Source organism: Telopea speciosissima, chromosome 6 (assembly GCF_018873765.1).
Source record: "Telopea speciosissima isolate NSW1024214 ecotype Mountain lineage chromosome 6, Tspe_v1, whole genome shotgun sequence".
In the NCBI taxonomy this organism is placed as follows: domain Eukaryota; kingdom Viridiplantae; phylum Streptophyta; class Magnoliopsida; order Proteales; family Proteaceae; genus Telopea; species Telopea speciosissima.
This window is the reverse complement of record NC_057921.1, coordinates 39054990-39082450: the sequence shown is the minus strand read 5'-3', so window position 1 is coordinate 39082450 and position 27461 is coordinate 39054990. Positions and strand designations below refer to the sequence as shown.

Sequence of the window (27461 nt, the reverse complement as noted above, 5' to 3'; positions counted from 1 at the left end):
CTGAACCTAAAAATCCACTTGGACCTGGTTCGTCTTCATATGAGTCCCCCAACGGGTTTAGCCCGGTCCAAGAAATTGCTACTGCATCACCCTAGTTTATATTATTCTATGTTTTTGTCAACTGAACTCTCTTATTTCATGTTAAATTCATTCCTTTTGACCTGAAACTCCACCCACATATTCCTTTCACCTTATTTACGTCATTGTACCCTGATTTTGTATAACCTTAGCTGAGAACTTAATGATCCTACATCAGTAGGTGTACACATTCAACTCAAAGGATTTTTCTATCACCTTCTCATTTCTTCACTTTGCTTCTCATGTCTCCCTATGTCCCAACTAGGGGTGTCAATGGGTTGGTTCGGTCCGGTTTTGGTTTAGGCTTTTCGGTTTCGTTGTGGCTTCTAGAGAAACTGAAACCAAACCAATAAGGATTGTTTGGTTTTGGCTCGGTTTCGGTTTCGGTTTATGATAATGGTTTGATATTGGTTTGGATTCAGTTTGGCAATAACAGAATAAATCCCAATAAACACTTTGAAATTAGCGACATAACCTGGATGAAGGATCCTAGATGAAAACATGTTCATGGTAAGGTCTCTTTTATTAACCCACCTGTCAAAGGTAAGATCTATTTTGATTTACATGAACAAGTCTCTGAATATCCGTACTTCTAATATTCAAATTCTTCTTGCTGGACTGGATTGATCGCCCAATCCCTCTTTTCTGTTTTCCAGTTTTCCCCTACTTCCCAATGTGACTTAACACCTCCTCCGCCTCCCCCCCCCGCCCTTTTTTTCCTTTCCAGACTCCAGTGATAAACACACGCACACCCAGGGGGAAAATTAATGTAGTCCTAGATAGACAAAGGGTCTACTAGGAGCCATGTAAATAAAAGCTACTGGTTTGCGGGGGCAGATTTGAGAAATGTTGTCAAAACTAAGGTTAGGCTTAGGGTTTTGGGTTGGAGTTTTATATGATAAAGCAGGGCAGGTTAAGGGGAGACTAATGAACCAGGTTTAGTTAAGTTTGAATGAAAATTTCAAAACCTGAAAATTAGAGTTTCAGATTTCGGGTTTTGGGGAAGATGAAGATGATGGATTTAGGGTTTTCAAAGGGGAAAAGGATGAGGTTAACATCGAGTGTTAAAGGGGGTGAGAGGGAGATTTGGTTGTGGTTTGGTGAGGTTTGGATGGCTGGAAATGGTTCAGTTTGGGTTTCTAGGGCTTAATGAGAGATGAGGGGAACTATGGTTTAAGAAATTAGATGAGGCTGGAATTGGGATCGAGTGAAGGGGATGGCCTAAGGATGCTGTGGTTAAAAGTTGGATGGATTCTAATGGAGGAATACAGCTGGGGGGTAAGATAGGTTCAGGCTGGAGGATTAAAAACAGAAAAGTACTTGCAAAAAATTATAAACACTTACTGAACTTGAAGATCTTCAAAGGCAGCAGCAGCTTGAAGATGATTGTGTCTCCCGTCTATAAGATACAAGGAGAGAAACTTGAGCAAGACCTCCCGATCTGAACAGATGCAAAGAGTCGATCGGAGTCCACTGATTCCTTCACCTTGAGATCCACAAGGTCTCCTTGAAGTTACTCTCAAGGAACACTCACAAAGGGAGCTAACAGCAGCAAGGCTGAAACGGTTTTTCTTAAACTTTCATTGTTGTGGGCAGCCTCCCACGATTGTGCTATTAATAAGATGGCCAAAGGCCCAAACCCTAATACCAGTTAAGTAGATCCTCTAAGGACCAATAGAAATAGAAAAAAATAACTTAAACTGAACCAAAGGTTGAACCAGTTTGGTTCAACTTAAAACAAAAAAAAAAAATACGCTTAGATAAAAAACTAAGTATGGAAAGTAGAAAATAAACTAAGATTAAAATAACTAAGGCCTAGTCTTAGGGCTGTTTTATTTGCGGATGCTTGGAGCTGCATAAAAAATTGGGGGCAAAAACACCATTTTCAACACAATAGCCGCAAAGCACCTTAGTAGTGCTCGGCGCTTCTATTGAGCCGATCTCATCTCCCTATACAACAGTACAATTAGAGGTTACAAAGTCTCTCCTTCCCCACGGTTTCTCCATGTAAGAAAAAAAAGTCAAATTCAGCACAACTCACAAGTTATTTTGGCTAGACGAATCCAATTTCTTCATTCCACTCTACTTAAAACTCCATATGCAATTAAAAGAAAGAAAGAAGAAAAGGAAATAGAGAACCTTGGTCCTTTTAATTGGTTGAGCTTCCATCAACAGATCGACGAAGATTATCATTCACGACTCTGTAGTTTCAAAATGAAATTCTGCCTGGTGAAAGGTTAAAATTGATGCTGCTTCCACCCATAATATTCACAACCCCACATTGGATTTCCTCTGTGAAAAGTGCCTTCTACATTTACATGAAATATACAACTCATCTTTCAAGTTGGATAAAGCTTTGACCTCCATAGAAGGCCAGGAGACCGAAACATATCATGAGCCATGAAGGAAGCAACGAGAGAAAAAATGAAGAAAAGCCTGAAGTGAAAATGAACCTGCTGCTGTCAGTCGCCTGAGTGCGGGTGAGAATCGAGAGTTGAGAACCGGTTGTGCCATTGCCATTGCCTGAGTGCCGGTGCCGCTAAGAGTCGAGAGTCCCTTGTTGAGGTCTTGGGTGACCACTGACCACTTACCTCGAGTGCCACTGAGAATCGAGTCAAAAAAATGAAAACGAAAGCCTGAAGGCTGAAAGAGTGAAACTATGAAAGGGAATTAGGGATTAGTCGATTAGGGTTAGGGTATTTAGTTTTTTATTTTTACTAGGGTTTGCGTCGGGTCGGGTCAGTTCGGTCCGGGTTCGTGGCTATCGATCGGGTTCAACGGTGCACCGTCGGGTTAGAACCGAACCAACCCGAAACTGAATGAGCTCTAAACACACAGCCCGAAGCCGATCCAATAAGAGTTCGGTCCGGTGTGGTTCAGTCTCATCTGGGTCAGGTTGGGCCGGTTCAACCGGTTCGGTTTAGGTATTGACACCCCTAGTCCCAACGTTGTCACCCTTTACTTGAGAACCCATTAGAGCCATTGGTTCAGGAAATTTTGTGATTGGGCTATTACAATGTTATTGGTGAGTCTCATTCTGGTGTAGTCCCTTGTATCGTAATCACATTTGAAGTTTTGAACTATGCAAGATATTGAACTTTGTGGTGGTCCAGTAAATGCTTCTTGTATGCCTAGGCATTTAGCTTGATTACTAAGCAGCCATTTTCCCCGGATCAGAATGCAGATCAAAAACATGTTTCCTCGGATCAAGATCAAAGTTCAATGCTTAGAGTGATCTGCAATCAGCGAGATCGGTTTCGTACACGTTTGCGAGAGACAGAAGAGGTATATATTCTACATAAAAAAGAATAAGCGCCTGATGGCTTCTTTTCTATTTTTCTTACTTGTGAATACTGATTTTATCCACATGATTTCAATGAACTTCAAATGCACTAGGAAGTGAGGCAGTTGAAGGAAAAGATAGGGCTGCTAACAGAAGAACTGGAAAAAACAAAAGCTGATAATGTGAAACTTTATGGGAAAATCCGCTATGTCCAGGACTACAACCAAGAAAAACTTGTATCTAGAGGATCAAAGAAGGTACCTTTGAAAGTTGCACATCTAAGTAACTACTTTTTTCAAATCGAACTTTGTCCAACTTCATTCTGTTATGTGGTCATTTTCAGCAGTTAGATATTGAAAGTGGCTTTAATTCAGATGTTGAATCCAAGTACAGAAAGATATATGAAGATGACATAAATCCTTTTGCAGCATTTTCAAAAAAGGTTTGCATTAATTTTTCTTCTCTGTTCGCTTTATTATTATTATTATTGTTTTACAACTTGGTTGCAAGTTACATTTACATCTTGGATTGGACGTAATGTTCATGGACACAAGGCATGGCAAGTTCTTTTTTCCTTTCAATTTGATTATAAATTTCCAAAAGGGATATATGGAAAGAAAAATCATTTTGCGATCTTCTCTGTGGTCTTGTGTTGATCAATGCTTTAGCCTCATTCATTCAGTATGTTCTGGATATTTCATTATGTTAACATAATGTAGATCTATCAATTTTAGTTTTGCTACTTTTGACTAGATTCTTAATGTGATAAATCCAATCTATTTATATGTCCACTTCATATCTCTAATAACATGACTGTACAACTCAGAGCTACTTTTATTCTGCTTGTCTCGCTCCTTCTATAAGCCTGCTATTATGCTATTATGAAACACTACTCACCTAACTTAGTTAATAGCAGAGCTCTATCAGGGGGAGCTACAGAAAGAGATCAAACTTAAGGCCTTCTACTTGAATGTTTGCTTACTTGATTGCCTGCCTACTCTTATGGCTTCACCTACCTTTTTTATTTCCTACCTCTTCCTCAAGCTCTATCCCCCCTTTCCATCTTTCAAGAGCTATTTTAGTACTGGGCCTCCTCAAGTATGACTCAAATTAGAAAGCATATCTAGGTTTGAAATGTCTTACCCAGGTTTGAATTAACTTGAAACAAAAATAATGCCCTTTATGATAGAGATGAATAACATAGCCTACTTTAGAAGGAAATGACCCCAAGCTTCTTCTCCGTCTTTCCCGGCTGGACTCTCCGGCAGGTCTGCTGATCTCCTCCTTCGCTTCTTCTCCCTGAATGGCCTCCCCCAGTCCTGTCCCTTCTTCCCACTCCGCTTCCCCTGCTTCTCCCCAGCATCCCCCTGCTTCCCAACCCCCTTCTTGGAGTTCCATTCTGGGTTCAGGTTCCTCCCTCAGCTCTGATGGCCTGCCCCTGCACTTTGTCCCTTCTGGTTTTTCTGGCCCTTCGAAGGTGGTTTGCTGCCCTCCTGACCTGCTCTCGGCTGAAGCAAAACTTTGGGAAGATTGCCTTGTGGGCAATTTCCTGGGACCTTGCCCTCCTTTTCCTATTGTTAAGTTATCCCTTTCCAAGCAATGGCGTCCCCAAGGCACCATGGATACCTTTATGCTTGATAATGGGTTCTTCATCTTCAAATTCTCCTCCTCTCTTGATAAGGCTCGAGCCTTGGAAGGTGGCCCTTGGCTGGTGGGCAAAAAGCCAATCTTCTTGCGTCAATGGACTCGCCAAATCCAGCTCAGACGCTTGGACCTCTCCTCCATCCCTCTATGGATCACTTTGCCAGGATTGCCTCTGCATTTTTGGTGTAGTGATGGCCTCAATCTGATCGGCTCTGCATTGGGAAAGCCTCTGTTCTCTGATGTGCGCACTAGTACGAAGGATCGCCTTGCTTTTGCGAGAATCTGTGTTGAAGTTTCTGCTGCGGACTCTCTCCCTTCGTTCATCACCGTCAACGAAGGTGGGAACTATTCCTTCGATCAGGATATTCACTACGATTGGCTGCCGCCTCACTGCCTGGTCTGCAAAACTTTAGGCCACGACTCCCAGCACTGCACTCCTGTTGCCCAGCCCTTGGTTGCTGAAGCCCCTGACCTTCGCGTCAACTCTTTTCCTTCGGGAGGAGATGGACCTGCTAGTTCTGTTGGATTCCCCTTGGAGAGGCCTGCGACTTTGACCAATGCCGGAGCTGTGTCGCTGAATCCTCATAATAGGGATTTTAGTTCCACCTCTCGAGGTCGTTCTAGAGCCAGACTCCGGCACCGGAATTGCTGATGGAAGAAGAAGAAAATGCCGGAAAGCTCCAAGGATCAGTCTCTGTCGTTGCAGCAGCCCTGGTCAGATGAGCAGAATCGCTTCGGCCTCCTGGCTTCGTCTGAAGACTCAGGCCCTCTCTCGTGCCTCGAGAAACTTCAGTTTGAGGTTCTTCCCCGAAGCAGATCTCGCATGGCAGAATATCCTGCTGCCGAGACTTCTATTCTAAGCTCTGGCGTAGAAATTGGTGCTGCTCTTGGTTCGAAGTCTCCGTCTCCTCCTCTGAGTTGTGCTGCTGCTCCCTCGACTTTTGGTTCTTGCGTCTTGCCTCTAGCTGACAATGGAGAAGCCCCTGCTCAGCTTTCCCCTTCTTTATTGAACCCCTTGTCGTCTTCTATTGCTGACGTGGTTCTTGGGGGCCCCCCCTCCGTTGACCCCCCCCATCCAAATGGCCTTGTGGGCCCTCCTCAGTTTGCTTTATCCCTTGAACCGGGTTCCAAACACCCTGGCCCACTTGTTTCAGCTCTCTTTATCTCCTCTAGGTTGGGTTGCTCCAAATCAACCCCTTGTTTCTCCCGACCGGGTGCCAACTCCTTGCTGGGTCCTGGACCTGATCCAGATCCGATGGAATCTTCGTCTTCCTCACCCGCTCTCATTGCTTCCCCTGTTTCCTCTTGTCAGCCCCTCCCTTCGGCTCCCTCTTCTTCTGCTCGCCCCGGTAGCTCTTATTGCCGGCAGCACCACAGCGAAACCAGATCTCGAGCAATGTTGACCAGGCTCCTAGAGCCTTCGATGCCCCTTCAGCCTTTGTCCAAATGATTCACGGCACTGTTTGGAATTTTCGCGGTCTCAACTCTCCCGCGAAGCAGGCTGCCGTTCGTTTGCGTATCAGAGATTCTCGCTCGTGCTTTTATTGCCTCCTGGAAACCCACATAAAGGAGTCCAACTCCTCTAAAATCCTTGCCTCCATTGCTCCAGGTTGGTCTTTGATTTCCATCTACTTCCACCACCCCAATGGCCGAATCTGGCTCCTGTGGGACCCCAAAAAAATCTCCATCTCCATCTCTGATTCCTCCTCTCAATTCCTGCATACCAAATTCTCTGATTCTCTAGGCCACTTCTCCTTTTTCTTCACTGTGGTCTATGCTGATAACTGCCCTGTTCTCAGGTCTTCTCTTTGGACTAATCTCAGAATCTTAGCAAGACATCTCGGTTCCCAGCCTTGGGGCCTGAGAGGAGACTTCAACATTATTTGTTTCAGTCATGAAAAACTGGGGGGAAACCACTGTGACCAGGTTGCTATGAATGACTTTAATGATTGCATTGAGGATATAGCAGTTAATGACCTCCGTTGGACTGGGTTTCCCCTTACTTGGAGCAATAAAAGGGCTGGAAACAGTCGCATTGCCTGCAAATTAGACAGAGTGCTAGTTAATGAAGAGTGGCTAAACTCCTTCCCTTCCTCTCAGGCCTCTTTTGAATACCCAGGCATTGCTGATCACTCCCCCATTGCTCTTGCTATTCAACCCTTCACCTCATTTGGTCCCAAGCCCTTCAAATTTTTTGACATGTGGTCCTCTCACCCAACATTCCTCCCGGTTGTCCTTCAAGCTTGGCAAAAGCCTGTCCTTGCCTTCTCCACCCCTCTCATTGCCTTCTCAAAGAAGCTCAAAAATGTCAAGGCTGCTCTCAAGGACTGGAACCTAAACACCTTTGGCAACATCACCCTTCAAGTTAAAGAGTGTAAAGACAAGCTTGCTTCCATTCAAACTAGGCTGCAGTCTGACTTGCTCAATGAATCTCTTGCTTTGGAAGAGAAAGAGGTCTCTGTTCAGCTCTCCACCTTGCTAGCCAGAGAAGAAAGTTTCCTCAAGCAAAAATCAAGAATCAAATGGCTGGATTTGGGGGATTCTAACTCAGCTTATTTCCACATATCAGTGAAAGCTAGAGCTAATTCAAACTCTATTGTTCAGCTCACTCGGCAAGATGGTACTGTAGCTAACACAGTAAAGGATATTAAGGATACAGCAGTTCAACACTTCAAAGGTCTCTTCTCTAGGCCTCAACAGGAGCATGTTTCTGTCCCCACCCACCTGCTCAACAAGTTTGTTCCTTCTGAACTCTTGGATTCCCTAAGTACTATTCCAAAAGAAGAGGAAATTGTGAAAGCTATCCATTCCCTCAAGGTCAGTGGAGCTCCTAGGCCGGATGGTTTTAGTATGGGATTCTTTTTAGCTGCTTGGGATATCATTAAAGTTGACCTTATAGCTGCCATAGAGAGCTTCTTCCTTAATCCCAATCAAGTCAAGGGTATTAATCACACCTTCCTTTGCTTGATCCCCAAAAAGGAAGGTGCTACTGCTATGAATGATTTCAGGCCCATTGCCCTCTGCAACCTGCTGTACAAATTCATTGCAAAAATCCTTACTATTAGGCTCAAGAATGTGGTGGACTTCTTGGTGAGTGATAATCAAACGGCCTTCATCCCTGGCAGGAACGTCTCTGATAACATCCTTCTGTGTCATGAAATTGTCAGAGGCTTTGAAAGAAGGAATCACTCTCCTTCGTTGCCTGAAGATCGACATCCACAAAGCTTTTGATTCTCTTAGATGGGACTACATTGCTCAAGTGTTGGATCAGATGGGCTTTCCTGCGCCCTTTGTTCATTGGATCAGCTCTTGCATCTCTTCCCCAAAGTTCTCAGTCCTAGTTAATGGCAGTCCGGCAGGGTACTTTGGAGCTGACGTGGGGATTCGGCAAGGTTGCCCTCTCTCTCCCTACTTGTTTGCTATTGCCATGGAAATCCTCTCTAGACAGCTCCAGCTTTGCACCGACCAGCAGCTCATTTCTCCTATGCCCAAGTGTAAAGGGCTAAAGCTCACCCACCTGGCCTTTGCAGACGACTTGATGATATTCTCCAAGGCCTCGATTGACTCTTTAGAGACTATTTTACTTTGCCTCCAGCAATTCCAAGAGCTTTTGGGTCTGCACCTCAACCCATCCAAGTCTCTCATCTTCCTTGCTGGAGTTACCGAGGCTAACAAAGCTAATTTCCTAGCCACATCTGGGTTCACTGAAGGTCAGCTGCCGGTCAAATACTTGGGGATTCCTTTGATCACCGCCAGACTTTCTGCTCATCACTGCACCCCTTTGTTGGACATGATCCGGAAGAGACTTCAGCTTTGGAAAAGCAAGCTTCTATCGTATGTAGGCAGGCTAACCCTTATCAGATCTGTTATGGAAGCCTCGTATGTCTACTGGTCGGGTATCTATGGGCTCCCTAACTCCACTATCAAGGCTTTGGAGGCTCTTATGGCCTCATTCCTCTGGAAGGGCAATGACTCCTCCAGGTTTCTCCATCCTTTGAGTTGGGCTGCAATGTGCCTTCCCAAAAAGGAAGGAGGTCTGGGCATTCGGCGTATCAAAGAAGTGAGCTCAGCTGGTATCATCAAGCCCTCTGGAAGATAGCCTAAAAAAAGAAGAGCATTTGGGTGGATTGGATCTACTCGGGGCCCCTTCGCCATGATTCCATTTGGTCTGCCTCGGCGGGTTCCGATGCTTCTTGGGTTTGGAGGAAAATCATTGCCAGCCGTCATTTGGTTCTTCAAGTCATTCGCTCTTCCATTGGTGATGGACAGTGTACTTATCTCTGACTTGACAACTGGCATCCTATGGGAATTCTGCTTCATCGGGTTACCCCCAGATCCATCTACTCCTCAGGCTTGCATAGGCTTTCTTTGGTTGCAGATATTATAGATCACAATGGCTGGGCTCTCCCCATCTCTGGCCCTATCCTCACTCCTATCTGGAACGAGCTCCACCTGGTCACTAGGAGGGCTGCCTCAAGAGGTGATTGTGTCACTTGGAACTCAAACAGCTCTTGTTCCTTTTCCTCTAAGGATGCATGGAATGTTATCCGCCTGAAAGTCCCCTTGGTCCCTTGGCATAGACTCCTTTGGTTCAAGCATCACATCCCTAGGCATTGCTTTACAGCCTAGAGAGTTTTCAACAATTGCCTTCCTACTCAAGCCTTTCTTCGCAGCTGCCAGATCTCAGTTCCTCGTGCTTGCTGCCTCTGCTGGAACAATGATGAAGACCTGAATCATCTCTTCTTTGAGTGCCCTACTGCAGCTGCAATTTGGAAGGGTGTGCTCCTTAAATGCTGGCCTGTTCGAAGGCGTATTCTTGCCTTCTCTAGGGAATGGATTTGGATGGATATGACTTTTGCTAGCTCCTCTACTTGTGACTTGGTCGGGAAGTTAGCTTTCTGCGCGACCCTCAATCATATTTGGATGGAGCATAATTTGAGAAAATGGACCTCCAACTCTAGGCCTTTCCAGAAGATTTGGGATTCCATTTCCTTTGAAATTAATTCAAAGTTATCATTTCTCCCCCCCCCCCTCTTCTTGTAATGACACCCCTAGGAACAGGACCATTGTTCAGTCCTGGGGTCTCTCAAATGTCTCTTTGGTTCCTCCGGCTTCTGCTTAGGCTGGCTGGTTGGGCCCTCCCTCTTTGGGGCCTTTTGTAAATTCTTTTCTTCTCTCTTGGTAATGAATTTCTTATTCACCCAAAAAAAAAACGACTGTATTTAGATGATTCTGGCCCTATTTTAGAATGTTGGAGCAATAATAAATTCTGAACCAGGACAGACACAGGTGTCACCATCTGACATTGATATTGGGTCTCCGACGTGGAACCTTCTGTGAAAATTATATATGGCCCATAGAAACCAAATTCAGTATCCAAGATGGCAGAGTTCTGAGAATAGAACTGTCCTTGTTATATAGAGTTGGCATTTATTGAAAGTCGAATTTCTTTGTGCTTTCTAATTATTCAAATCTGGGATCTTTCCTGTTGAAAGTTACCTAAATTTTCTCCCACTTTTTGTACACTTGGATTTCCCCCCCCCCCCTCTGGCATTTGATTCTCTGTTTGATCCTTAGAATCTGTGTCCAAATTGATATTTCCATGACTGAATTGCCGCATTTGGTTTGTTTAAAAGAAAAGAAAATATTTTTTTTGTAATCAGAGTCTTAGAACTATAAACTCAATAATTACCTATGAACATTTTAATGTTTCTCCTTTTATTGTGATATTGGTTGAATTGACATATGTACAAGTTCTGATGTAGCCTTTGTCATCTGAAAGTTATTTTGCCTTGGAAGTTTTGAACTTATAAAAGTTCTTTATCTAAAATAGGAAAGGGACCAAAGGTACAAGGAACTGGGGTTCAGGGACAAAATCACACTTAGCAGTGGTCGTTTTCTTCTGGGTAACAAGTAAGCCTTTAGTGTTTCTTCTCTCTGTGGGGATATTTTAGAATACTACTTTTTTCTGTTGCTATCTAATTGGTAGACTGTTCCTTTCAAGGAGATTAATAGGTATCTAATTGCTTTTTAGGTTTTCTTCATATTGTACTTGATTATGTTACTGTATATGCACATGAAGTTCTTTCTGGATTTATACATATGGGAAAAGGCTGGGCACACCACCGGTGTACCGTAAGCTAGTGCTCACTGTGTCTATCTCTCTTTTCCCAGCTTTGAAATGACCCCATGTCCCTCGTATATGATACCCCATCCTGCACCCCCATTGGTGCCGCCCGCTAGTTTACCACACACAGGTGGTGTGCCTATCCCTCCCCTCTATAAATATATATATATATATATGCATAGGGAAGCAGTTTTCTGTCTGGGTGTATGGCCTACACCACCCATGTGTCTATATCTCTCCTCAAAAAAAGGGGGCAGAGGAGAGAGATAGACTCATGGGAGTGCTGGTGTAGGCCCCCCTCCCGGACAGTCAGAGTTCCTTTTCCCATATATATATCTACACACACATATATGTAATGTTAGTTTGCATGTGTACTAAGAGCCATCTCTACTTAGAATAACTGCTCATGTACTATTTGCTCAGTTTGTTCTAGTTTACGTGGGAATAGAAAAATTAAAGAATTCTGTATGGACCTCTTGGTCTCAAATTTTTTAGGCACTCGGGAAATCTTGCCAATGAAAATGATTGGGGCAATGGAAGGTCATAAAATTTGAATACCTTTGCCATTTCACATTTGCTGAATTTCTTCTAGGGGTGCATTCTTCATCAAGGGAACCATGCCGACTTTTATTTGGAAGATTACAAGTTATGGTGGAAAGGAAGGGTCTTGACTCATGAGCCAATAGCAGCTTAGAAACTGAATTTGATAGCCCTACATTAGTGGCCTGACCATTTTCATTGTTTCTCTTCCAGGGAAACCCTCTTTAGGGTAACTTCAAGAGAGCTAATCCTACTCTCAAAGAACCATGCTTGTAGTTAATTGGCTCTTTTATTTAATTGTGCCACATATTCATCAGAAAAGCCCTTAAATTGAGCAGTAATTTCATTATTCACAATGGTATCTGTAGCAGTATTAAGGTTAAGAAATCAGCACATAAGCAAGTAAGGAAGAGAGGAAGAAGGAGAAATAATAAGAGAGAAAGAAGGAATGTAGGAGAGAAACTGAGAGAAGAGAACTGAGATATCACGGCTCGACAGAATACGTAACCGAGACCCCCAATCATCTATTGAAAACTATAAAACTGTGAAATTACAAGTAATGACATGAATAGAACTAAACAGTACACAACTACCTAAAACACCTCTATAGTGGCGGTAAACCCTGTTAACACGCCCCTTTAAGCTGGAGCATAGATATCACCCATGGCCAGCTTGGAAACCCTTAAAGGAAAGCACTCCGAAACAGTGGTTTGGTGAATGCATCACCAAGTTGATCAGTGGATCTGAAAAAGGGGGTAATACGCTAATGGAAGACTTATTCATTAGCAATGTAAAGAGCCGCTTGATTGTCACAACACATATCCATAGGCTTAGTGACTGGAAACCCAAGATACTAGAGTAGAGATTTCAGCCGCATCAACTCAGTTGTTGTGTGAGCCATCGCCCTATATTCCCCCTCGGCACTAGATTAGGCCACTATCGTTTTGTTTTTTTACTTCGCCACATAACAAGATTGTCTCCAGCAAAAGTACGATATCCAATCGTAGAACCCCGATCACTATCAAAACCGGCCCAGCTGACGTCTGAATACCAATAATATTTGCATGTCCATGGAGCTTGTACATAATTCCTTTTTCCCTGAGACTCCTTAAGATACTTTGAGAATATGACACGTTCCCAATGACTTTGGCGATGTTTCTCCATAAAGTGACTAATGGCACCAACAACAAAGGAAACATCTGGTACAGCAAGATATATCATCTTACCAATCAAACATTGGTATAGATACTTATCAACGGATTCCTTATCGTCACAAGTTCCAAATTTCTAATGGGGATCCATAGGGGTGTGTTTGGTTCGCTAAATCTGTAGGTGCATGTATCGATTTTGGCCATAATTCCATAGAGAGACTTTCTGTGGATTCGTTCTCGTGCCAGATTAACTGTTTGATTATCCTGATTCTGTGACCTGAATCTTACTGAAAAACTGTTTTGTTACCCTGAGTCTGTCAATTGGTTCATCATGAATCTGACTAAAAGAACTGTTTGGTTACCATGTTTCTGTCATTCATTACATTAATTCCAGCCTGTAACAGAGTATAGATGAAGAAAACCAGAACCGAAAATGGAGGAAAAAGAGAGAAAGAGAAGAAGATGAGGAAGAGGAGAGAATTGTCAAATATGACAGTCTCCCTCACCTTGCTTATTATAATAGAAGGTTACATAAGAAGGCGGTCCTAGTCAAATTAGGACTCCATATTAGAAAAATAGAAACTAGGACTCCAACTAGGAATAGGAAAATAGAAGATGCACATGTCAGCCAAATCACTCTTCATGTGAACAGTGTCACATAAAAAGTACTTCAACACTCCCCCTTAATCTGGAGTGTACAAATCACCTAGACCTAGCTTGGTACAACTTTGACGAAAAGCAGGTCCAAACAGCGCCTTTGTAAGCATATCACCAAGTTGATTAGTAGTAGAGACAAACAAAGTAGCAATTAACTTCTTCATAATATTATCCCGAACAAAGAGACAATCAACCTCAATGTGCTTGGTCCTTTCATGAAATACAGGATTACTTGCAATACAGAAGGCAGCTTGATTATCACAAAACATTTGCATAAGCTAAGTGATGGTAAATCCCAATTATTGGAGCAAGAATTTTACTCACATCAATTCAGCTGTAGTATGTGTCATTGCTCGATATTCAGCTTCAGCACTTGATCGAGCAACGGTTGTTTGTTTCTTGTTTTTCCATGTGACCAAATTACCACCCACGAAGGTACAAAATCTAGTACTAGAGCGCCTATAACCATCAACACCTGCCCAATCAGCATCAGAAAACTGAACCAGATTAGCATTCCAATTAGGTCGATAAATAAGACCTTTACCAGTAGCACTCTTCAGATAGTGCAATACACGAAGAACAACATACCAATGAGTTTTCTTTGGACATGGCATAAATTGACTAATAACCCCAACAACAAAAGATATATATCCGAACGAGTGACTGTAAGATAGTTTGCCAACTAATCTTCTATATCGATGAACATATGAAAAAATCCTCACCCTCAGTGGACCCAAGTTTCTAATGGGGATCCATGGGAGTATCTGCTGGTTTGGAAGCAAGCATTCCAGTGTCGGTCAGAAGGTCAAGAACATATTTCCTTTGAGATAGGATAATACCTTTCTTGCTTTGCAAAACCTCAATACTAAGAAAATACTTGAGAACACCCAAGTCCTTCATTTGAAAGTGTTGATGAAGATATGCTTTAACTTGGGCAATACCTTTACCAAAAAAAAAACTTGGGCAATACCAGAAGCATCATTACCAGATATAATGTCATCCACATAAACTACCATCACCACCACTTTTGAATTCTGACGGCGAACAAAAACAGAGTGGTCAGAATAACATTGTGAGAATCCTACTTGAGTAACAATGGAGCTGAACTTATCAAATCATGCTCTTGGAGATTGTTTCAACCCATAAATTGTCTTACGAAGTTTGTTGACTTTGATAGACTCCCCCTAAGCAACATACCCAAGAGGTTGCTCCATATAAACCTCCCTTTGAAGATCACCATATAGAATAACATTTTTGATATCCATTTGATATAAGGGCCAATCAAAATTAACAACCAGAGAAATAAGAATCCGAATGGAGTTCAGACGAGCAACAGGAGAAAAAGTCTCAAAAGTAATCAACACCATATGTTTGAGTATAGCCTTTACCAACTAAGCGGGCCTTCAGCCGCTCAACAAAACCATTTGGGTTGTATTTGATAGTATACACCAACCGACACTTAACAAGATCCTTCCCAGTAAGTAATGAAATCAAAGTCTAGGTATTTTGAGATAACAATGCATCCATCTCTGTGTCCATGGCAGCTTTCCAACTAGGGGGAGAGAATGCCTCATGGTGGGTGTGAGGGATAAAGTTAATAGAAAATGCAGAAGCAAGTGGATAATAATAGGAAGGAAGATGAGAAATAGAAGCATAGTGCTCAATTGGATAAACAGTTAAGGATTTTTGGGTACAAGAGCAAGTACCTTTACGAACAATAATAGGTCAGTCGATGGAGCCTTCAGCATCAGAGTCAGATTGAATGTTAGGCTGATCGGCGTCCGCTGTATCACTTAGCAAGACCAGAATAGTAGGTGTTGTGGGTAATAGGGCAGGAACCGGTACAGGTGGTGGAACAGTGGTGGCTGGTATAGGAGTAATGGTGGAAGGTAAGGGCAGTAGGCGACATCGACGGCGGTGATAGACCTGAATTGGTGAATGAATAGGAAGTGAGAGGTATGGGTGGACCTAGAGCATCTTCATTGTTCCAAGTGGATGGTACAGTAGAAGAAAAGTAGGGAGTATTTTCAAAAAATGTGACAACACTAATAAATTGTTTGTTGGAAATGTGATCAAAACATGTATACTGTTTTTGGGTGTGAGAATAGCTAAGAAAAAGACATTTCATTGAACAAGGAGATAGTTTATTAATGGCGGGATGAAGAATGCGAACAAAACACACACAACCAAAAACACGTGGTGGAGAAGAAACAAAGGACTGTGAGGATGAAGAATAGAAAACGGAATTTTATTTTGTAAAACAGAGGATGGCATACGTTTAATAAGATAACAGATGGTAAGAACGACATCACACCAAAAATGTATGGGGACATTCATGTGACTCATAATAGATCGAGCAACTTCAAGTGCGTGCCGATTTTTGCATTCGGCCACCCCATTTTGTTGTGGAGTGTACGAGCAATTAGTTTGGTGAATAATACCATGGGTGAGGCAAAAATCAGAAATCTCAGTTTGAGTATTCCAAAGCATTATCTGAACAAAAAACTTGAATGGATGTATCAAATTTAGTCTTTATTTCGTGATAAAAAATTTTAAATACAGTAAGAAATTGAGTCCAGTCGTTTAACAAATAAACCCAAGTGGAGCGAGAATAATCGTCCATGAAACTAATAAAATAAGAAAATCCTAACCTATTACAAACTCTACACGGACTCCAAATGTCAAAATGAACTAAAGAAAACAATGTAGAACTTCTAGGTAAGGTATGGGCAAGAAAAGAGGCACGATGATGTTTGCCTAGTTCACAAGCCTCACATTCAAGGTGAGATGTGGACTTGCAACTAGGGACCATTAATTGGAGTTTAGGTAAGGATGGATGACCAAGCCGGAGATGTCATTGCATGGGGGATGGTATGGTAGTAGATGTCGCAACAGTGGAAGTTCCGGTGCCATCTAAGTAATACAGTCCATCACGCTCAAGCCTTCCACCAATCTTCTTCCTTGTCTAAAGTGGAAGATGTTGGAGAAACAAGAAGAACAACAGAGAAAATCATGGAAGATGTTGGAGAAACAGTTCTATGAGGAGGATCCATCAGCAAGGATAACATTGGAAGGGGTTTGAACGGAATTTATGGAAGAAAATAAACTTGACTTACCAGTCATGTGACATGAAGCACCTGAATCGATAAGCCATGAAGTAGAAGGGGAAAAGGCAACATTACCTTTATAGGCTGGAGTGGCGGTAAAGGTGGAGGCAGATGCAGCTTCAAGGTGTTGGAGTTGTTTGACTAGCTGGTTGTAATCATCACGAGACATAGATGAAGTAGTTGAACTCTGGTTCATGTCGTTGGTGGTTTTTCATCAGTAGTATTAGTGGTGGCAACATTGGCTAGTTCATTCACCCACTCAGGTTTTCCATGCTTGGCCCAACACGTATCCACAGTATGATTTGGTTTGCCATAATGAGTGTACTGGCGGGCAGATTTGTCAATATATTGAGGTCCTGTACCTCGTTCACCAGAGCCACTACCACGTTTCCGTCCACGATTTGCAACAAATGCTGAGTTGTCCTTGGGAGTATTGTCAGGCTTGGAGGGATTAGCCAGACGGTTGACATGAGAAAAAACTTCATTGAGAGAAGGAACCTTTTCTCCTGTAAGTACCTGACTCTTCACAAATTGGTAGTCAGGATGTAGCCCAGCAAGTTTTGCAACAAAACAGGAATTTCTTGAATGGCTTGAATGATCGATGAGATCAGTCAAGCTCTCTATTTATAATAATAATAATAAAAGAGATTACAAAGGGAAACACTGTTCACGATACTAGTCACGATACTATTCACAATACTGTTCACATGAACAGTGTCCCAGCCCAAATTACAATCCTACCCTTGTTCAAAAGAACATAAATAAAGCATAAATAAAAAACCAAAAATACCCTTATAATATCGGGTAACACATCTCAACACTCCCCCTCAAGTTGGGGCATAGATATCACACATGCCCAATTTGACTAGACTAGGATAAAACAACTTCCCACTCAACCCTTTGGTGAAGACATCAGCCAGTTGATCTCTAGACTTCACAAAAGGAATATAAATCTGCCCACTCTCTAACTTCTCCTTGATGAAGTGTCTGTCAATCTCCACATGTTTGGTATGGTCATGCTGCACTGGATTGTGGGCAATGCTAATTGTTGCTTTGTTGTCACAGTACAACATCATTGGAAGATGAACAGAACCACGGATATCAAGGAGTAAACTCTGAAGCCACAGTAACTCACATATGCCCTGGGCCATAGCACGGAATTCAGCTTCAGCACTAGATCTTACCACAACATTTTGCTTTTTACTCCGCCATGTAACTAGATTTCCTCCAACAAAAGTACAATAGCCAGAGGTAGATTTCCTGTCAGGGTTACCACCCCAGTCAGCATCTGTGTAAGCTTCAATGCAAAGATGGTCATGAGGAGACAAAAGGATCCCCTTTCCTGGAGCTGACTTCAAGTAATGGAGAATACAAAGAACAGCAGTCATGTGAATGGAATAAGGATCATACATGAACTGGCTCACAAGACTCACAGCAATGGCAATATCTGGTCTGGTGTGGGAGAGATAAATCAGCTTGCCCACCAATCGTTGATATCTGCCCTTATCAATAGGTTCACCATCCTTCTCTTGCAGACGGGTAGTAGCTTCCAAGGGAGTGTCACAAGGATGACAACCAAGCAAACCAGTCTCTGATAGTAAATCTAGAACATACTTTCTCTGGGAGATAAAGATGCCTTTTGGAGAACGGACAACTTCAATCCCAAGAAAATATCTTAGCTGTCCTAGATCTTTTATGTCAAATTCCCGTCCCAAGAAAGCTTTCAAGTGAGAAACTTCATCTGTATCATTACCAGTCACAACTATGTCATCAACGTAAACTATGAGAAGAGTGACCTTTTCTCCCTTTCGCTTGATGAATAGAGTGTGATCAGCATGACTCTGTTTGTATCCATAGGAGACTATGGCTTTATGAAACCTACCAAGCCATGCCCATGGAGATTGCTTCAACCCATAGAGTGCCATTTTGAGCCTACAAACTTTCCCATGGGTCTTGTCAGAGGAAAAACCCGGAGGAACATCCATATAAACCTCCTCTTCCAACTCCCCATGAAGAAATGCATTTTTTACATCCAACTGTTGTAGGTCCCAGCCAAAGTTGACAGCACAAGACAGTAAGACCCAGACAGTGTTCAACTTCGTAACAGGGGAAATGTCTCCTGGTAGTCAATCCCATAAGTCTGAGTGAAGCCTCTGGCCACAAGCCTGGCTTTATATCTATCCACTGTTCCATCTGGCTTTTGCTTGACAACAAATACCCATTTGCACCCGACTAGTTTCTTACCCGAAGGAAGAACAACTAGCTCCCATGTCTCATTTTTAAGTAAAGCCGTCATTTCTTCCATCATGGCTGCTTTCCACTTTGGATTTACAATCGCCTCCTGCCATTTCTGAGGAATAGAAATAGAGGAAAGAGAATAAACAAATGCACGATAGGAAGGAGATAAAGCATCATAGGAAACAACATTGGAGATGGGGTGTTGGGTGCATGACCTAACGCCTTTACGAACAGCAATAGGTAAGTTAAGGGAAGGATCCTTACCAGATGATGTAGTAGGGTCTGGATCTGGATCAAGTGTAGACGATTGTGGAGGTGGTACGGTGGTGGTGGTGGTCTCAACTTGTCCTGTGCGTTCCCGGGTATATACCTTATCAACAGGGATTTGACTGACTGGTCTACGCTCCCCCTGAATAGGAGCCACTATAGGAGCTGAAGTTACAGAGGGCTCCCTCTGAATAGAAGCCGGAAGAATAGCAGACACATCTTCAAAACCCTGATCCTGCTCCCCCTGAAGAGGTGTCTGGGAATAATATGACAAGGACTCATGGAAGACAATATCCATGGAGACAAAAGTACGACGAGAAGGTGGATGGTAACACTTGTATCCTTTCTGGGTCGCAGAATAGCCCAGAAAAATACACCGAATGCTCCGTGGATCAAATTTCCCATGAGGATGATGATTTCGGACATAGCAAACACAACCAAAAACTTTGGGGGGAACCACAAAGAAGGAGGAATCCTGGAGGAGATCAACGGGGGAACGACCATCAAGGACACGGGTAGGCACATGGTTGATGAGATAAGCAGCGGTAAGAATGGCATCACCCCAGTAGTGAGAAGGAACCTGCCGTGCAAACATAATGGCCCGGGCTACCTCAAGGAGATGTCTATTTTTCCTTTCAGCAACTCCATTCTGGGCAGGTGTGTTAACACAGCTGGTCTGATGGACAATACCATGTGCAGCCAAATAAAGTTGGAGCTGACCCTCCATGTACTCTCTACCATTATCACTGCGTAAAATGCGCAAGGTGGCATTGAATTGGGTCTGAACCATACGATGAAATAACTGAAAACAGTGGAAGACCTCACTTTTATGGCTCATCATGTGCACCCAAGTGGCACGACTATAACAATCAATAAACGAGACAAACCATCGATGACCAGAAAGGGAAGTACAACGGGCAGGGCCCCACACATCAGAATGAACCAAAGCAAAAGGAAACTCACTTCTTTTATTTAATAAAGAATAACTGGAACGAGTCTGTTTGGCCAAAACACAAGCCTCACATAAAAACTCATTCCTATTACAATGCTTAATCAAGCTTGGAAACAAAAGAGACAAAGTACTTAGGGATGGATGACCAAGTCGGCAGTGCCAAAGAAGAAGGTCAGGGGACGAGGTGGACTGTAAATGATGAGCTGTAGAGGAAGCCGAATGCAAAGTAGAAGGCTGATCCGGGTCAAGTAAGTAGAGACCACCCTGCATCTTACCACCCCCAATCGTGCGCCCCGTCTCCAGATCCTGTATGACACAATGAGAAGGCAAAAAAGTCAGTTTGTAGTTCAGATCTCTAGTTAGACTACTAATGGAGAGAAGGTTGGTAGAAAAGGATGGAACATGCAAAACAGATTTTAATGAAAGGGTAGGTGAGCAGCGTATGGAACCCTTCCCATTAATAGGAGAAAGGGAACCATTAGCTACTCGAACACTATCTTTGCCAGAAGATGGAGAATAAAGATGAAATACATGGGAGGAGCCAGTCATGTGGTCAGTGGCACCGGAATCTATAATCCAAGGACTGGATACAGCCGATGCACACAGGCTACTGACTAGAGTACCTGAGGCAAAATTAGAACCAGGAGGGGCAGCAGGTGTAGATGCCGTAGTGGAGGCAGCGGAAGAGGCCTGTAGCATGCGACAGAAAGCTAGGAGCTCATTCTGAGTAAGCCCAATGTCAGATGAAGGGGCAGCAACAGTAGTAGTAGGAGAATCAGCCATATGAGCCTTGGGCTTAAACATCCCACGGGCTTTCTTTTCCTCAAAATCAGCAGGCTTCCCATGGAGCTTCCAGCATTGAGCCTTAGTATGATAGAGCCTGTTGCAGTGTTCACACTTGACAGGACCTTTAGGGACAGCAGTACCACCATTAGTAGTGGTAAGAGAAGGAGTACTGGAAGCAACTTGCAAGGCGGAGCGATCAATAGTAGAGGAATGCAGCATAGCAGCCCGACGAGATTCCTCGTTATGAACCAAGGCAAAGGCCTACTCTAGGGATGGAAAAGGGGACTGCCCAAGTACTTGCACCCGAATAGGATCAAACTCCATATTTAGTCCAGCCAAAAAATCATAGACACGTATTTTGTCAACGTGTTTGCGATAGGCAGCCAGATCAGTAGCAATAGAGGGTTAATAGTCGGAGTAATGATCCAATTGCTGCCACATGTTCTTGAGGGCAACATAGTATTTGGAGACAGAGAGCTCCTGTTGGGTAGTGGCATTAGCCTTCTTTCTAATCTCATAGACCTGTGCATCATTCCCCATGCGACCATAAGTCTCTTTGGCACCATTCCAGATAGTATGGGCAGTGTCCAGTAGAAGAAAATTGTCTGAGATATCTCCTTGCATAGAATGGTTCAAGTAGGACATCATCATCGCATCATTCGATAACCACTTGTTGAGCTGAGAACCCTCTTCCACTGGTTTAGTTGTTGTCCCAAGAAGATGGCCAGTGAGGCCACGGCCAGCTACTGTCAAATAGGTAGACCGAGATTACTTCAAGTAGTTAGAGCCATCAAGTTTGATTGGGGTAGCAAGGGGAAGAAAATCAGTCCGGGGCTGGCCATCAATGCCAGAAGAGGCCGAAGAAGAATTTGAACCAATCATTGCAGCAGGTAACCAATCTTCAATGAAGCAGCAAACAGCCAAAAAATATCCAAAAAAATTATGGAATCGACCCCCAATAGAAAAAGGCTATATTAGAGCAAAAAATCTCAGGTATGTAGGCTGGCAATGATGTCGAATGAAGGCAGCAAGGGTGCCAATCAGATGCAACAGGAACCAGCAGCCCAACCCCAAGATTGATTAATGTCAGGGTTTTGAAAAAAACCCTGAGAAGAGAGATCAATAAGGGGCTGGGGTCTTCAACCAATCTGATGAAGTGAATAGGGGCTGAGAACAATATCAAATAAAGATCCCACAATAGAAGATGCAGCCGAAACAGATGTAGAGGCCTGATCTCCAAAAAAAAATAGGAATCTTCAAATCGCAGACAGTGCTTCAGCTCCACTCGATCCAAAAAAGAGGCATAAAAAAGGAGGTATATTGGGGCAGTAGTTAGATCATTACGATCACCTCAGTAGTGCTGCCTTAATGGGAGAAGAAGAACCAAAAGAAAGGAAGAAAGAAGAAGGGAAGAAGCTCGATGGAGGGAAGGAGAAAAAATCGAAGGGAGGGAGGTGGGTTTTGAAAACCTAGATCAGAGTGTATTTGGCTCTGATGCCATGTTAACAAAACAGGAATTTCGTGAATGGCTTGAATGATCGATGAGATCAGTCAAGCTCTCTATTTATAATAATAATAATAAAAGAGATTACAAAGGGAAACACTGTTCACAACACTATTCGTGACACTGTTCACAAGAACAGTGTCACAGCCCAAATTACAATTCTACCCTTGTTCAAAAGAACATAATAAAGCATAAATAAAAAACCAAAAATACCCTTATAATATCGGGCAACACATCTCAACATTTTGCAACATGGAACTCAGCTCTTTGTTGCTTTAACTGATCCAAATTAGTAGTCAAGGGCTGGTGTATCTGCAGTTCTTCAACCATGCCCTTATAACTAGCAAAATACTCATTCAAGGTTTTATCTCCTTGTTGGAAGGTAAAAAGTTTCTCATATAGATCATACATATGGGAGATATTCCTTTCTTGAGAGAAGCTTTCACGTAAGTCATTCCAGACATCCTTAGCAAGAGTGTGAAGCATCACATTGGGAGCAATAGCAGGTTCAACGTTGTTCCATAGCCATATCTTTATAATAGAATTTTCACACATCCACTCCTCATGAGCTGTGAATGAGGTAGGATCCTTAGGATCACGATTAGGAGGATCATCTGTAAAATATTTCAGTTTGCCCTTGGCATGTATGTAAGCTTGTACTGCCTGGGCCCATAATAAATAATTTGAAACTCCAGATAGTTTAATGGTGGTAATCTGTATTTGGACATTGTCCGATGGTGGTTTAGGATCAGCCATCAAGTCCAAAAAGTAATATCAGCAGCAAAGCAATCTGCTCTTGAATAGAACCAGGTTAGGTTTAACAGAGAAACCCAAAAAAAAAAAAAAAAAAAAACAGCAGTAATATTCCAACCGGCAGTAGCAGTAGCAGTAATCACAAACAGCTCTTACTCAAACTCTGATTAGGGTTTGAAAATCTGAGAAGAGTAGCAGGAACCAGTTGGCAGCAGTAGGGTTTGTAAACCCAGAAGTAGCAGCAGTAAATAGGGTCTTGAAAACCCAAAAGTAGAAGCAGTAAATAGGGTTTTGAAAACCCCAAAGTAGCAGCAGTAAACAGTGTTTGAAAACCCAAAAAGGAATAAATAGAGAAGATGAACCGCAGGGTAAATCTGTAAGAGAAATCAGATTTCCCAGATTAATGGATCAATTGGACATAAAATACTACCTGATATGAAACCCTCAATGGGTTACTGCAGGAAGTAGTAGAGAGAAAAAATAAGTTGAATCTGCAGTCTTCAATAGTTGAGAGGATCCACAGATTTGGATCAGTATTATATGTAGAAGAAGTCTTCAAATAACAAAGGCAGCTTCAACTTAAAGTTCTCCTATCGATCTAAGAAGTCAGGCAGATAGTATTAGTAGAAACCCTAGTTTTCACTTGCAAACTCCATCTAGGGTTTAATCCATAGCAATATGCAGCAGTGGGTGATCCACCACTTGAAGAGAAAAGGCTTTAGAAGACCCTCAAACCAAAATCACAGATCACTTCCAGTCTAAAGGTGATGCTCTGATACCATGTTAAAAAGTATAGATGAAGAAAACTAGAACCAAGAATGGAGGAAGAAGAGAGAAAAGAAGATGAGGAAGAGGAGAGAACTGTGGAATATGACTCTCTCTCTCTCTCCTTGCTTATATTTATAATAGAAGGTTACATAGGAGAGGGCAGTCCAAATCAAATTAGGACTTCACATTACAAAAATATAAATTAAAGAAAATAGAAACTATGACTTGACATAATTAGAAACTAGGACTAGGAAAATAAAAGATACACATATCAGCCAAATCACTGTTCACGTGAACAATACTTCAACTCAAGCCAACATATGCAAGAAAAAGAGTCCCTATGCCACCAACCATGAGAAACTTGTACAAGAATTTGAGACACAATAACAGATTCCATTGTTATTAGTAAGTTTCATCTTGTTCCTCCCTTTACAGTTTACAGACAATTTTATGGAGTACAGAGCATATCATAGTCTGATATATTTAAAGAGAACAGTGCTGTGCAGAATTTCATCTCTAATTTGATTAAGCTCTTCAGCCCTTCAAACGAAGATGATTGGAAGAAAAATAAAGGAGATGTAAGAATCATTGAATCAAGATGGACTTGGGCATCCCTTATCTTAATGGGCCCTACCTTTTGGTTGATGCAGGTGGGCTGCCGACATATGAATTTTGACAATTGGATCAGTGGACGATCTCTTGATAAAAATGCCTAGGGATAAGACAAGAAAGTGATGCTTGTATGCTGTAACCCATCTAGTGAACTGTAAGAACAAATGAGTAATGGACCACTGTGACCACGTGTGGTATTAGCCTATTAGGGTGTAGGTTTCATTTGAGGATGAAAGACCTCAGGTAACATAAGATTTTCCTTTTAATTCCTTATCCATAACAGAAAATGAAAAGAACCCATCTCTGTAATCTAATAATCAAAGAATATGAGAAAGAGAGAGAAGGAGAGAGTTGGGCTTATGGAAACTAAGAAGCCTCATCTTCCTCTAAACACAAAAATGCCAAATTCTTTTCAAAACTTGGGCTTGTGGAGAGGGCTCAATGTGCTAAAACTGTTTCTTTTGCTGTTCTCTTTCCCTATTTATAAATTATTATTTGTACATGATCGATCAGTTGCCAATCCAGAAAAAACAAATTAACAAAAAAATGTTCGTGACTCTTCATGTGGGATTAGAAGAAATGCATGATCAGAACTGCGAATTGCATCTCCTATGGCAAGCAATTTTCTTCTTTGTCTGCTTTGTTTCCTCCTTTCATACTTTTTCAATATCTTGTGCTATTCTAATAGCATCAAAGGATGCACCAGATAGCCCTCTCTTTGTGAATCCAACTGCATAAAGCCCAGCTTTGTCTTTCCACCCATTTGGGGAGGGAGCCTTTGGGAATCCATTCTTAGAGAAAAATTCACTATCCTGTAAAAAAAACACAAATGTACAACATAACATTAGCCCATTTATCCTCCTACATGCAGTTGTTTGTGAATAAAATAAAAGAGAAAATTATTCTAGGAAAACTCTTTTATAATTAAAAAATAGGGGAAAATATTATTAAACTTTGTTTTTATTAAGGAATTTGTTTGTATGCTATCTTACCAAACACTATCTAGCCACCTATTACTGACTGAATCTTGTAAGATCAAGAGTAAAGTACAACTTGTGGACTGGTAATATCAACCAGCATGATACTAAATAGAAGTAGATTCATATCCTGCATATCTACAAAGGTAGAAAAATATGCATACCTGAAGAAGATAGGCAATAGATTATCCGTGATAGTGCATTATTAGAACAACAAAAAAATGATGTGAAAGACAATGTAAAATCCACAGAGAACTTGTTGGTCAACGGACCAATTAGCCAAGTCAGAACCCTCTAGCCCTAAAAAAATAGGGAAATTCTTAAGAATACTGATGAACTCGTTTATTGATGAACTCATTTATTGCTCAAATAAGTTTAGTTAAATGTGCTCTGTCTACTGAAACCATATTCTGTTTTATAAACAAATAGCTAATTAAATAGCCACAATAAGATTAAAGATCACTTGCTACAAAATTTTCCCAAGAATATCAACTCATTCGGGGAATGTAGAGGTTGTCGCATTGTCTTAAACCAACAGCTGATAAGTCATCTGAGAATAATCTGGCTCTAAAAATATGAAACAGGAGAGACATTTCACATGATAATTTCAGCAATAAATGAGTTTATTGATGAAGCAGGAGAGAAATTTCAGCAATAAATGAATTTATTGATGAACTCATTTATTGCTCAAATAAGTTTAGTTAAATGTGCTCTGACTACTGAAACCATATTCTGTTTTATAAACGAATAGCTAATTAAATAGCCACAATAAGATTAAAGATCACTTGCTACAAAATTTTCCCAAGAATATCACCTCATTCGGGGAATGTAGAGGTTTACGCATTGTCTTAAACTAACAGCTGATAAGTCATCTGAGAATAATCCGGCTCTAAAAATATGAAACAGGAGAGACATTTCACATGATAATTTCAGCAATAAATGAGTTTATGGATGAAACAGGAGAGAAATTTCAGCAATAAATGAATTTATTGATGAACTCATTTATTGCTCAAATAAGTTTAGTTAAATGTGCTCTGACTACTGAAACCATATTCTGTTTTATAAACGAATAGCTAATTAAATAGCCACAATAAGATTAAAGATCACTTGCTACAAAATTTTCCCAAGAATATCACCTCATTCGGGGAATGTAGAGGTTTACGCATTGTCTTAAACTAACAGCTGATAAGTCATCTGAGAATAATCCGGCTCTAAAAATATGAAACAGGAGAGAAATTTCACATGATAATTGGAAGAGGAGGGGGGGGGGGGGGGAGATATTCTAGAGGAACATATCAAAACTCAACTGTTTTTTAATCCAAGGGTATAATCTGGAATCCTGAGGGTAGCAGTGGGGCATCATCTGGAAACATTTCATCAATTGGAGCAGAAACAAGTTCAGAGCAGGCTCCCACTGCATTCTCATCCAACCACTACAAATCTGCAGCAGAGAACGAGTCAAAGTACAGTAAAATCAATATCAGGACAATTAAAATGTGGAATAAGTAAACAACAGCCTAAGGTTCTAACAACCAAAAAAATTAAATCATATCAGGGAACCCTAACTCGGACAGAGAAGCATGGATATGTGGGGGGAAAAAACCCTAAATCGGACACAGCGGGATAGAGTGTGAGAGAGAGAGTGCAAATGGAGTTTACCTGAGTTTTCTTCAAAACCCTAGGTTACCCAAATCTGACCGATGCACCTGCAAGATTTTCGAGCAAGAACACTAAGCGAGCGAGTTTCAGTAAGAACACCAAGCGGAATCGAGGGTGAGTTTTTCGAGGTACACGCTCATAGTCGAGCTCTCTCTCCGTTCTTCTTGGGTTTGAGATTCATCCCGATAAAGTTAAACCAAATTGGGATTAGGGTGTTTATACCAAGTGTGGATTTAGGTGCTTCAAATTGGAATTAACCTATTGAGGTGAATTCTGTGGGATTAGGGTAGTAAGAAGAAATGGTCATTCTATGGATTCACTTGATTCTAATACCGATCACCTCAAAATGCAACCAACC

The 27461-nt window shown here is 41.9% G+C and overlaps 1 protein-coding gene across 2 annotated transcripts in view; it reads left to right on the top strand.

Moving 5' to 3' along the window:
* LOC122664540 (protein CASP) overlaps positions 1-27461 on the top strand; it is a 90394-nt gene that overhangs the window by 58073 nt on the left and 4860 nt on the right. The window contains exons 14-17 of one of the 2 annotated variants that reach the window (XM_043860389.1): positions 3256-3363; positions 3475-3618; positions 3705-3803; positions 10839-10918. In XM_043860389.1, coding sequence (XP_043716324.1) covers positions 3256-3363; positions 3475-3618; positions 3705-3803; positions 10839-10918 — 431 coding nt within the window. Of the gene's footprint in view, positions 1-3255; positions 3364-3474; positions 3631-3704; positions 3804-10838; positions 10919-27461 lie in introns of those variants that run through there. The other variant, XM_043860390.1, reaches the window with a different exon arrangement.